Source organism: Ornithodoros turicata, chromosome 2 (assembly GCF_037126465.1).
Source record: "Ornithodoros turicata isolate Travis chromosome 2, ASM3712646v1, whole genome shotgun sequence".
Classification (NCBI taxonomy): domain Eukaryota; kingdom Metazoa; phylum Arthropoda; class Arachnida; order Ixodida; family Argasidae; genus Ornithodoros; species Ornithodoros turicata.
In genome coordinates this window covers 36,162,437-36,176,029 of record NC_088202.1, presented here as the reverse complement: position 1 = coordinate 36,176,029, position 13,593 = coordinate 36,162,437, and the positions used below count along the sequence as shown (strand labels likewise).

General features: G+C 48.5%; 1 protein-coding gene across 1 annotated transcript in view; it reads left to right on the top strand.

The window, feature by feature from the left end:
• Positions 1 to 12,998, top strand: part of LOC135383362 (chymotrypsinogen A-like) — a 29,763-nt gene extending 16,765 nt beyond the window's left edge. Inside the window, exons 5-7 of the mRNA XM_064612850.1 lie at positions 8,101 to 8,284; positions 8,919 to 9,049; positions 12,666 to 12,998. Coding sequence (XP_064468920.1) covers positions 8,101 to 8,284; positions 8,919 to 9,049; positions 12,666 to 12,830 — 480 coding nt within the window. The 3' untranslated portion in view covers positions 12,831 to 12,998. The remainder of the gene's footprint in view (positions 1 to 8,100; positions 8,285 to 8,918; positions 9,050 to 12,665) is intronic.
• The last annotated feature ends 595 nt before the right edge of the window (positions 12,999 to 13,593 follow it).

The window sequence follows — 13,593 nt, the reverse complement described above, 5'->3', positions numbered from 1 at the left end:
AACTCCTGCGTGAGCTGCGAAGTGAAATTAGTACCCTGGTCACAGCACACGGTTTCCGGGACACCGGTTCGCGCGAAGATTTCGAGGAGCGCGTCGCACGTTTTCTTCGCGGTGGGCGACGTCAAACAAATCACTTCTGGCCACCTTGTATGGAGGTCAGTTACGCACAGTGCGTACTTGTGGCCACGTGCCGATGCGATCTCGAATGGCCCTACAACGTCGATGTTAACCGCTTGGAAAGGGTAGTCCGGCCGCGTGAGCGGTGCGATGGGAACCCTGTCCGTCGCCCGTTTGTCGGCGTTAATTTGGCAATTGTGACACGTTTTGCAATACTCCCGAACCTCTCTTTCTATTCCCGGCCAGTAGAAGCTGGCTTTAATGCGGCTTAGGGTCTTGCGCATCCCGAGATGTCCTCCCGACGGCGTATCGTGCGCAAGCCGTATGACCTGTTGCCTTTTCTTCTCGGGTAAGACGAGCTGTCTGACCTTCTGACCTGCTACTAACTCACTATGATACAGGAGGTCCTCATCGATGAACATACCGTGGGTTTCATCTTTCCCTTGGTCCCACGCATCTGCGAGGCTCCTGTCCTCACGCTGTTGTACTCTAAATTCTCCTCTTTCGTTTTTATGAAACTCGACTGCCTCTCCCGCGCCTTTCGCTGCGCTTACTGCGGCCACGTTATGAGTTTCGCCACTCTCACTCAGTTCTGCATGAAACAAGCTTACCAATCCCTCGTCTCCTACATCCGCGTCGTAGACTGTTTCAGCTGCAGTTACTGCTTCAGCTGCGACTACTTCATTCTGTTTTTCTGAATGCTGCAGTGCGTTCCAGGCCTCGAGTGATAAGAGGCAATCCGCATCTCCCACTAGCTTTTCTGTGAAAGCGCATTCCAATGGGATAGTCCTTTTGACTTCGACATGATCGTCGTTCGCGCCGACTACTCTAATTGGCAGTATGCCTAGTTCGGCGGGTACTCTGTGTCCAAACGCAGACCCGAGCCACAGGGGGCTTAGTGTGTCTTTCTCGCGGTGTGGAAATAGGTCGGCCCTAACAACGGTCACATCTGCTCCGCTGTCGATCATAGCGCGAAATTTCCGCTCTCCGCATTGCAACACGACTTCCCGATTGGGGATAGCAAACCGGTCACACTCTCCTGTCGCTGACGGGCTGACTCTGGCTACTATCACGGCTGTACCAGCTAATTCTACGTCAGCTGCGGCATTTACAGCGTCCTCGTCCTTAGCTGCGGCTACGCGGTTTACACGCCTCTGCATCGAGTCGCTATTGTCCGCTTGACTATGTGCTGCGTGGTCACCATTCGGTAACCTCTTTTTAGGGCAGTTCCTAGCGTAATGTTTGCCTCCACAAACATAGCACGAAAAGCCGTTCTTCCCGTCTGTTCGGTCCCTCGCGTTTCCCTTGTGGGGGACGCTCTTCTCCTCTGCTTTCGCTTTTTCTTTATGACTGTCTTTGCGACGGTCAGGGGTCCCTCTCTCCTTGTGATTTACAATCGCGCTACCCTTGCCTTTTGCATCTTCGAATTTTTCGACGGCTTTTACAATGACGCTTTCTACCGGTTTTACGTCGGTCAGCTAGAGGGTTACAAATTGACGCGCTTCTTCTGTGAGGGAGTCCACAAAGCGGTCAGCAATTAGTAGCGTTATCAAATCGTTGTAGTCTTTTACTTCGCGTGATTTAGCGTACGCGGTGACATAGCTGCGCAGACGAGCCCAGTAATTGGACCACGTCTCTTCTCTGGCTTTCACTGATTCTGAGAAACGCTTCTTGTACTCGCCCGGGGATAACCGGAGCGCTGCGAGCACCGCTTCCTTTACTGTATCGTAATCATCTAGCTCGTCAGTCGTGAGCTTTGAGTAGAGATGACCTACTCGGTTAGAGATCAGAGGTAGGATGAGGTGGCTCTGCACATCTTGTGGCACTTTGTAAGATTTGAACACCCCTTCGACCCCTTCGAACCACATCGGTACTTCACGGTCTGCTGGCAGCGGGAGTAAGACACTCTTTAGTCGTTTTGAATAATGCTGCTGATTCTCTTCCCGTGTTCGTGTGGGCAGTATATCGCTGCAAGTCGAGCGGTCATCGCGGGACCTCTCTAATTCTATCCTCCGTGACCGTTCCTTTTCCAATTCTATCTGGAGTCGCAAGATTTCAACGCTTACATTCTCAGTCGGCATTATGTCGGAAACGCTTCTGCTTCCATTCTCCTCTGCCATTTTTGAGTCGGATTTGGCTTTCTCTTGCCTTACTTTGCTACGAGTAAGCATTAACCGTCACTCGACACTCCAGTGCTCTCACTTTGCGCTGTGCACACGCGCAGCGCCTAACGATAACATGCGAACACAATCAACGTTGGTTGACACCGAGAAAAGCTCGTTCTAACACTGTGGAGCTAAAGTCACACAATAGCTGTACCCTACACGGTGCAAGCTACCTACTCGTGGACCCTGCGAACATCTAACGCTCACCTACCTCGTGAGATGTTTCGAAGTTCTTCTGCCACCACAGTTCAGTTTCCCGTGTAGATGCTTTCTCCGCTTCCGTCACGCCAGTGTCCCAACACTCGCTGAAGTCGCCTTCGTCCGTCGAAGCTGTAGTAACCATGCCGACACTGCCTGTCGTCGTTGACTGCTGCTCCTTTTCGCCCTGGGTCCGGAGTTGTCCTTGCAGTTTCCTGGACGCTCCACCAGTTTTCGTAGCCTTGCTGTGCGTTGTCGTACCTTTACCATCGTTGCTGCAACTTGCACGCCTTGCCTGTCCGTCCGGATGGTCACAGTTTTCCGATGATGAACATCCTGTCGACTGCGCCAGTAAAATTCCTTCCACCACTTGCTTCTCCAGCTGGAAGGTCGGTTCGCTGTGACGTCCGATGATCGGGAACTGATTTCCATAAAGACGTCCGACGGACAAGGGGCTCAACAACGACGAGGTTTATTTACACTAATGTATGTACAACACCGATTTACACATACTGCTACAAAACTCTCTGGACTGGAGGTAAAATTCACATGGGTCCCAGACCCTTGACAAGTCTCTCTCTCTCTCCTCTCTTCGGGCTCCGACACCTCCTTAAAAGAGTGACAATCTGGACCACAACCTCAACCCAGGACCACCAATCGGACGGCCCGGGTTCAAAGTGTTGGGACTCCCAACTGGATTGTTTTAAAATCTTTGACAGGAGCGTCCCTTCTTAACCCCCGCCCTCTGGTCCAGATTTACGGCCAACGGTCGCAGCTGTCAAACCGTGCAACCCGTAACTTCGAGCAGTGCAACGTCCAGGCGTCATTTCCCTGATTAAGTGCCGGGGGGTAACGAGGTTTTCCTGGAACTCACGCACAACGTGCTTTCGAGTGCTCAGTGTCACTGTTGCGAACCCTACATACGGCCTTAACGGTCACGGCCGTAAATGCATACTGTCATTAACTTCTTGCCAGACGGTCAGCAATAAGGCCTTTGCGACAAAACTGAGGTAGAAGGGCACCGGCGTTCCCGCAAGACAGTTTACGGCATCCCATCGAAACTGCCCAAGCCTTGTTACCAAGCACACCATAAACAGGATTTAGCACATTTAATTCAATTCGAAATAAAATGCTTTTTTCCCGACGTAATGTTGTCATTTTTTTTTGTGTGTGTTTTTCTAGCGTTTTTGCACTTTGCTTGGCTTTTTATCCCATCTGTACAGGTGTTACGTTTGTAGACACACCCTCGAACCACTGCACGCTGCATCGCACCGTGTCGTCTGCATCCAAAAAGTCGGACGGCACTCAAAACAATATCCAAAGCACTTGAAAACAAATATAGTTTGCTGTTGTATTTTGAAAATACCAACAAAACGTTGTTTTCGTGTACTTTCAGTAACAAAAAGCGTGATTTCGCTACATTACTTTAACGTTCACAGACTTGTTTATCGACGTGGACATCATCGACAAAATGCCTTCACGGATACCGTCTGGCAGCTCCCCAGAGCTTAGGGCCGTATGTAACTTACGGGCATTTCTTAATGCCGTAACTTTAAGGGCCGTATATGTGCCCGTCTGACAGAGGTATTATTGTCTACAATTTTGTTGTATCGCTATTGCGCGAGAGCCCTTCATTACGGAGGTAATTAATGAATTTTAGGTTCTACCCATCTAGTAGTTAGATGTTCCCTTCGAGAGGAACCAATCCACCCATCCCATCCAGGATGAAGGAGCGCAGTGACGTCTCATGCGTCGAAGATGAGCTTTAACTTGCGGAAACAAATGTATCGGGTGACTCTATCGGAACTGCCCTTATCTTGTATTACGGTTTCTGTTTTCTTTTAATCTTTTTCCAGGACGCAAGAGGCGATAGTGTGCTCTTCCCCCTCTCACATTGGGGATGAAGGAAATACGCGTCTCCGAAGATGCGCATTGAAAAAAATAAAGAAAAAAACGGTGTTCCTTCACAATTTTTTTGTGGACGATATACCAAACGGATTTTTGTTCTGAAAACAGCTACGACATCAGGTGACCGAAAGGAACAGATGTTCTCATTGGGAGAACTTCGTAGCTTTTACAATTAAAAAGTTATTTATTGAAAGTTAGTTAAGACATTGTCTTAGGAGTTTGCTAATGCCCTCCTAAGGGGTGTCCTTCAGCATATGCTATAGTGCAATTGATTTCATCTCGGAAAAAGTGAGATATATACTTTTTTTAAAATATGTACACACTTAGCTTGGACACCCTATATAATATGTATCATTGTTTTAGAGCCTGTATATTACCACATTACTACTTTCGCTAACAGCTTATGTAATTTAAATTGATCTTCAACCAGGCCGGTTTGGAAACTGTTTTTATCAGTCTTGACACGTTGTGCTGTCGGCGTGCATCTTCTTTTCCGAATAAATAATGTACACTTTTTTACAAAATAATTTGTTGCGTTACGTTTCAAGCTATAGCTGACTAAACTGTATTCCGGAAAGTAGACGTTACCCTGCATGCTTATTAGTGCGTGTTGAAGTCTGCATGCTGCAGTCATTAACAGTGCATAGACAAATGGATATCGAAGAGGAAAATAATATAGCTTCATTGAAGGGTAGGATATCCCGCGGACCGGTAAGGAAAGGAGAATGAAAGTGCCTCAGGACGAGAGCCGCCGATATTTCGAACAGAGACTGTTCTTCTTCTGGGCACCGTCCTCATCATTGGTATATGGTATTTAAATGGTTAGAGATGACGTGAAGAGGGTTGAGAAGGGCCTAGAAGAAGAACCGTATCTGTTCGCAATATGGGCGGCTCTCGTCCTGAGGCACTTCCCTTCATATAATATACACTCTTAAAAATGAACTTCACCGCATAGCCGCTCCTAGCCAACCATCATCTCGAAAGATATCGTTATCTGTCCTGATTTGTTGAGAACGGGCGGCGTACGCCTTTTCTGTAACACTTATGCTGTTCATGATTTTGACATAAAAGGCGGACGCCTCCCGTTTTCAACAAATCAGGGGGCTTAATCGTTTCACACGTTTAACGTAACGGCACGAGACAGATGAACGAGTCGTTCAGGCTAACGAAACGAGCAACTTTATCGAAGCTTTGCGTGGTCGCAATCTGTGCTCCTCGTGAAGCTTCTTCTTTGTGGTTATTTTGCACGTTGCGAGCGCTCACGTGTTGTGATGTAACCGCCCTGAGCGAAGAGCAGTGGTGGTGGTGGTGGGTGGTGATAGGGCTTGCCGTTGTCGGCCTCACGTATGTGGGCAACGTCACGACTGACGCCCTGGGGGAATGTGCGTCCTGGGCCGACTTCTAAGGGAACTGTGCCGACATATGTCTGAAAGCATCTGAGGAAAACCCAGGAAAAACCCCAGACATATAGTAGTTATAGACATATACAGTAGCAGTTAGAGCGAAGAGCAGGCTGACAGCGAGGCTGCATCTTCTCTGACCAATAGGACTGTTTCATTTGTTCCGATAGCTCGCATTCTCGTGCTCTCATACATGCTCATTGCGTTCCAATGTTCGTTCCCACGTTCGTCATCTTCTTTTTCTTCCCGTCTCAATATATAGCTGGCTAGTCGTGTGAAAATAATTAACAAACATGTACATCACTGTAAGGATAATCGTCGAGCTATACGCAAAAAATTGTAAATAATGTTCCTACCCTGACGATGGTGTCGGGTGAGAATGGTCTTAAGTATGATACGAGAACTAGTGTGTGCTGAGTTCTAGTTCACTTGGGAGTCCGAGATCAGAAAGGAAAGACGTAGTGGTATCAGAAGTATCAAAAGAAGAAAGAGGAGGAGGCTGCCCGTTCTCCTCAACGTGTACACTTATTTCATTAACTTTATGTAACTTTTTCTTCAAGCATGGAAGTACAACGCGCAGCCTTACAGTCAGGCTTCATAAACAGTGCGAACAGCATTTATTCCCGGACGGAACAACTTTACAAAATCTATCTGGTCCAGTTGAAAGGCATCCTGACGCCTAAAATAAAATAAATTCGCAGTGCAACGGTTTTCTAGTGAGCTTGAACAGAACGCCAGTGAACTGTTTTAATTCAATGTTAGCAGCGCGGAGCAAGAGAATGTTATGAAACTATTCAAGACAATCGACCTCAGAAAATCCACAGAATCATTTGCTCTTCCTTTCATTGCTACATCAACACTATGTCCGCAATGTACTATTAAAGAGAACAATTCGAACACTACTATATGCATCTATTTCGCCTTTGTTGTTCATCACAACACCCGTAGCTATCAAGACGGAGTGAAGTACACGGTAACAAGTCCTCACAAACGGTGCGGAGAGCGTTTCTTGGCGGACGGAAGAACTTTACAGAATCTGTCTCGTCCAGTTGAAAGGCATCCTGACGCCATCACGTCCATGGGGCACAGTTAGCTGCTTGTGTGATCGCCCAAGCGAAGAATCACTCCGCCATCTTTCTTGGGCAGCTTCAACGTCAGCGTGTCGTTACGAATAACGAAACGAAGAAACTTATCGACGCCCTGCTGTGGCACAATCCCTGCTCCTCATTTAGCTTCTTCGTTGAGGCTATCGTGCTCGTGACGAGCCGTTACGTGTTGTGATGTCACCGCCCTGAACAAACTATAGCTGCCAATGAGGCTGTAATCTTGTCGACCAATGAGGTTGTTTAATTTTGTTTGGATAGCTCGCATTGTTTGTCTATGGTTTGTCTATGGCTTGTCGTTGTCACTTCTTCGTGTTCTTTCTCGTCTTCATCTGCATCTTCTCGAGAATACCTCACAGCCCTCATGTAACCACTGGTGTAAATACGATGAAAGGGGGAGCATGTCATTTTGTACACAGTCGTGGAGCAATACATGTTCGTTTCTGCAGAAATTCCGTTTCTGCAAATCTCCAAATGAAGATGTTTCACATTCTAACGAGTGGGTAGACCCACTCGTTAGGCAAACGATCTAATTTGATCGTAACTTGACGGAGAGATTACGCCCCTCTCACTTTAACGAAAAGAGCGCGTCATACACCACGTGCTCGAGCTCCCGAGTGCCTCGCGCCTCGTTAGATCATGAGCCATGTAGGCGATGAAGCCTGTGAGCACGTGAACACATTCGTTAGGCAGACGACACCGTCGGTCGTTACGCGAGCAAGAGATTACACCTTTGTCCCGTTAACGAAAAAGCGCGTCAAGCGTCACGTGAACCGTGTTCGTATTAACGAGAGCTCCGCCCCTCGTTGGCTCGCGAACGATGGAAGTGATTAAGCCCATAGGGCGTATAACGGTATCATTCGTGATGATGGTTGGCTAGGAGCGTGCTATGCGGTTAAGTTCATTTCTAAGAGTGTACCTTCAGGTTTTCCGTGAATGTCGTTTACATTCCAGTGTTTCGCACGGCACTGCAGTTGAAGGGATTTTGCTCAAAATGGTGTATTATTATTATTATTATTATTTATTAATCCATCAAGGGGCCTTTAGGCCACCTGTGTACCTAAAGCCGGCAATATGTTCTCCCAACATTGCATGTGCGCACGCTCACCATTCAGCGTTCAGAATGGCGGGATTTAATAATGATGAGAACAGCTAAGCCATCTTTCCTTACTGATAATGGCATGACGTTACCATCTACATTTCTCGAAGGTAAAAAACATCAAGGTACACGAAGATTTCCAGGATCCGCCTCTTTACGACATCGCTTTGCTGAAACTAGATGAACCATTCGACATTCTAGCGAGTAATTGCACCATTGGCTCAATTTCACTCCCGGAAAAAGACTACAGGATCGAGGGCGACGTCTTCGTCACAGGATCGGGCCTCGACGAAAGTAAGTTTTCGGGGCAGTATTGGAAACTGTTTCCGGGGCGTCTTCTGAAGCAGGGCTTCTCCGCGATGAATGCTCTGCCAAATGTCCTGTATCTACACATCGCCATAACTAAACGGTGAAGGAGCAAGGTTGATGAATAGTTGAAGAGGTGCAACATTTCAATTTTTGGTTAGAAAATACGAGCCTTCTGCATAATGACAAAAGTCAAAGCGCAGGCGCTCTTCTGGTGCGTCATAGAATTGGACCCATGATGACATTTAAGGAATGGTGAGAGAAAAACATACCAGCATTTACATCCAAAAGCATATATAGCTGTACTGACAATCGTAACCAAAGACCACCGTAGGAAAATTAAGCACGAAGGCCGAAGAAGCTGTGTCGAATGGTGCTTCTGCCGACAGTTCGTATACTCGTGCTTTCCACCTGTAAGCAAAGCGTTCAGGTGCTTTACCGCCCACCATTACCAAGACTCATCCTGGTGTGACACTTTTTTCCCTGTCAACCTCTGATTATGATAAACTTTACATTTAACTTCGCATGTGAAATCAGTTTCGTGCCATGCGACGCTTGCTTGGCAAACTTTGAGTTTCTCGCTATAAAGACTCATGCCAGGCTTTCCTTCTTTCCTTCTTAGACTACAGGTACCCTCCTACATTGCAAGTCGTCTCTCTCCCAGTCACTAGTCCGCAATGGAAATGCATCGCGTGCCCTATCAGGAAGCGCCTGGTCTTCTGCGCTGGAGCGACTGGTAAAGACACGTGCAGAGTATGTATATCTTGAGGGTCTGTGAAGCGCTTCCTTTCATTTCCTAAGTTCTGTCTATTATGATAATATTACCGCTTCTTGTGACAATGAACACCACAATTCCACATCAATGTGAATGGTTTGAACCGCTGCTTTTGTTGCAACATCATAATGCAGTAAGGCAATAACTGTTTGTGATGCGTCTGCCAAACAAAAATGCACGTGCGTGGTATATGTCCGCCTTTACCCGTTAGACCGCGTACCCACATGCGGCAAAAGCGCGCGGTAACGCGTATGCGGAGCGGAACATTGTTGCCGCGATGCGGGAGAAACCGCCTCCGCGTTCCGCGTTTCCTCGACCGCGCAATGCAAGATCTTTAGCGGCATGACGCGAGCATCTTCATGCATGCAGGTGTTCAAAGGAGATTGCATTAGGCTACGTTCCCACTGCACCCTGCCTCCCACTGAGCTTTCATTTATTCAAATACTCTCGGGCGTACGCTCTCGGAGCGGGGAGCGGCGAAAGGAGTACGGCGAGAGTGTCCACAACGAGGTTCGTCGTACTCTCGAGATAAACCGACGAGGGCGAGAGAAGCCAGACTTCCGTGCGCGCTACGAGGCAATCGCTTGTTTTCGTGCACCACGGACCCTTGTCTTATTCTTCGCCTTCATTGGTTGGTCGCTGCCGTCCGCCGTATAGTCAATCGCGCATGGAGCGACTGCACGAATGGCGCCGGAGAACGGGCCTCCGGCGTCCTCCAAGTCACGTTTCTGCTGTTGCGGGCACCGTTCCGGGCTCCCGCCCCGCATTGGGAACGCGCCTTTACGCTCTTGTTTCCTTCCGACCACCCACGCAGTCTGCAGCCCGTTGACAACATTGTCAGCGTCGACATCCTGAGAGCCGCGAAAACCACAGGCGATAGCGGCTGCTGGGCCGCAAGCACTCCTTTTTGCCGCCCAGCGGCAGTCCGCAGGCAGATTCCGCTCATGTGTACCGCATGTGGCTAGGCGACCTGAAGTCGCGTACCCACATGCTACAAGTGCGCGCGGTAACGCGTATGCCTAATGCCACCTGGCCGCAACAATGTCCTACTACTCCTTTTTGCAACAAATTATATCCCACAATGCGTGAAAGGCTTCCGCTTAGTCGCTGTATTGCATGTGTGTGCCTTAATGCTAACAAGGGCGCTTCACTTCCGAGCCAACGATGTCACTCACTTGCTCCGTTCTTAGAAGCGAAGTATTCCCTTTTGGCTAAACACTGCATGGCCTCTGCCGGGTCTTTCACGAAAATCCCCAAGCTGCATAATTTGGAAACGGCTGGCGCTACAAACTAATGGTTTCGTTCTTGTGAATGTCGTTGTACTATCACCACAGCTCACCAGTGAGTGGCACATTTGTATACGCTCATTAATTAAATGCAAATCCTAACTTTCTAAACCTCACTAACGACGACATCGACACATGTGCCGTTGCGTTCGGTTTTACCATCGCCAAGAAATATTCCACAAGTAAAACCGCGCTCACGCGTTGTGATTTTCCGAATAATTAATTGATTTCAGTTTGCATGTCTCTTGCGCAGAGTAGCCCGGCATTGCGCTCTTTTACTCAGCTATCCTCTGGCTCTCAGTTGCGTCATGACGAGATGTGCGAACAGGGACGGAGACAAAATGGAAGACAAAGGACAGCGCGCACTAGCAACTTGAGTTTATAGAGTTATACCCAACTAGGCCAACTTCTCGGTTAGTCTCAATTGCGTGTTCATTCGCCTGGTTCATACACGGGCGTGTTGGAAGCTAAGGAACAACCGCAGAGACGCTTAGGTATTACATTCTTCGAGAACGTGCTCATCCTCTCCCCGACTGGTACACGGAACCCGCAGTTGTCGTTCGGAGGGGGTGGGGTAACGTTGGGCTGAGGATTGGGAAGGGGGTGGATGGGAGGCTCGGTAACTTATTTGCTGGTAAGCAGCTTGGTTTTATAGTCATCCTGTTGTGGGAGAGCTGCAACAGAGCTCTTTGGACGAGCTTCCGGCTATGGGGGTTACCACGAGGATGGACTATCTCCTCGAGCTGGGGTTAGATGTGCTGGTGGGCGGCACATCTTGCTGAAACCTGGGTCTTGCATGCGATGTGAGTAGGAATTATATTATAGCATGCTCCCCCGTTTCTGTTTCCCCACAGTGGGTGCATCCAGGGCTCGGGCAACCGCCAAGCTTGAAGACGTGGTCGCGTGCGTAGGCACTGCGGGTGAGAAAGAGGAGGGAAGCGTCGGTCCTATAGAGAGGCGACCAGTTGCACAGAATGGTGGTGCACGGATCCGTCTCACGTTTGATTGTCTTGGTGTGCCCTCCACACAAGCACCCTGATCGAATTTCTGTTGTCGTTGGGTTAGCGCGAGAGTGTGCTTTTATCGCAGTGATGACGAATGCATCGCAAGCACTGTGTGCCAGTCACGTAGAGAAGGAATATTAAAGCGTCTTTTCCGATTGGTCCTCGTCTTCCGTCATCCGGCCCCGCGTGTGACCCAGGCAGAGGAGCACACAATTCAGAGCTGGATAGCTGAGCGAAAGAGCGCATTGCTGCGCTACTCCGCGCAAGAAATATGTAAACTGAAACCAATAGGTGACCGGTACTTTCTAAGAATCATGGGAAAAGGCTGGACATCCGTGTCTAGGCTAGCATACCGCGCACGCTATGGGAGCTGGAGGTGTATGTGCCTGGCTCTAGAAACATCCTTAGAAGGCGGTAAAGCGCGACTGTCAGAACCTGACTAATAGACTGTGTTTTTCTCTGTGTGTACATAAACTAATTTACCGACGGTAAGCACGCACGTAATGTAACATTGAGTATAACGGTTGCAACAAGCAAGCTTCAAGCACGCGTCACGTGTAAGCAGCGATTTTCAGCTGCAGCTGAAAATAAAAAATTTGTAACGAAATCAAAGTGTCAAAAATTCGTTTTTGATGTTGTGGGTTTCATATTCTTCCATACATTCATATGTAGGAGAAGTACACAGCATTACCGTTGCTGTGCCAATACCTGGCATTGTGGTCCTGAAGGAAATAGTCAGCCCTTCACAACAGCCCAACAGCCACACATACTGCTTCAGAAGAGACTAGGAATCAAATTTTGAACACCCAGCGATCACAAAGCACCTTGCCTATCGGAACCTGTGAGGCGCTTGACGCGGAAGCGAGGACACTGAGATTTACGCACGCAAGTTCCGGTGACCTATTAATCACTCGAAAATATCACCAAATTTCGACGCCGGTTCTTTTCTCAAATTTTTTTCCTGCAGGTCCCGATCGCACGGGCAAAGGTATACCGGAGGCGTCCGAAGCAAAATTTAAAAGTTAGCATGTTTAATTTAAATAATGAGTGTATGCAAATGTACCACTCTTGGTGTCAGCTCTTGGTGGATGTCTCAGGGATATTTGCCAGAACGAAAATTCTTCGGTAGCGCCTGCCGTTTCCAGTCATTCAGCTCGGGGACTTCCTCGAAACACCCAGTGTAGTGCGTGGGATCCGCATTGCTCGGTTTTCGTCAAGGCAACCCCTCCGAAGGCAGTAAGACTGCGTTCCCTTGCGTGCCCTGGCGCTTCTAAATATTCACTAAAATCAATTTCTTCCTCAAGGATGACTCGGGGGATCCAGCTATCCAGTATCCTGAAGGAAACCCTGTTCTTGTTGGAATTACATCCACTGGTCCCAGAAACTGTGGGGACGGCACTCCCGCAAAGTACGTTAGGGTGTCTGCGTTCCTCGACTGGATAGCACATAACAAAGGAGTGCTCAACTAGTAAGAAAAGAAAACGCTCTTTCGTGATTTCCTTCTCAAGCCTCGGCCTTCAATGGCCACGAGAGAGAAGGAATACCTTGAGCAAGCGGTCAGAAAGAACTAGGGGTTGATACAAAGTGCTTCTGAATGTTGCGATTCCTGTGTGAGAATCCGCAGTCCAATAAAAGGTATTGAAACTCCCTCCACATGTGTGTGCTTGAAGACTTTACGCGGTATCAGGACCTTGCGACACCTATGGGATGGGGTGGGGTGGGGGTACTGTTCCGTTGCGAGAGTGCTAACAAAGGCAGTATTAGTAGTATTCGACGTGACAACAGCGCCGCCCACTCCACGCATTCTCAAGTGGAACTGCACATCTGCGTGTCAACCGTCGTATCGACAAGGGCTGGTTCTCGAAATGTGATCAAACCTTTCAGCGGCACGAACGGAGATGTAGGATGCAAACTGCTTTGTTTTTAATGTACCGGATAGTGTAAAGGAGATCAATGCATGCTGCAGCCTCTCGAGTATGTCTGTGTCGAAAAACATTACAGGACGATTACGACTGTGTAACGCGAATTTCAGCGGTAGCTTTTGTATGTGGATGTTGACACTTTTAAGATACTTTTGCGACGACAGGGTGCGCCAACGCGCGTCAGCCGGATGTGTGCCCCGTTGGTCTCCCGGTTACACATATTGTTTGCAAAGATCCTCTCGCCGGCTCCGCGTCGCCAGGGTGAGAAGCGCGCGTTAACCGGTTTCGTGCCCCGTAGGTCATCCGGTTT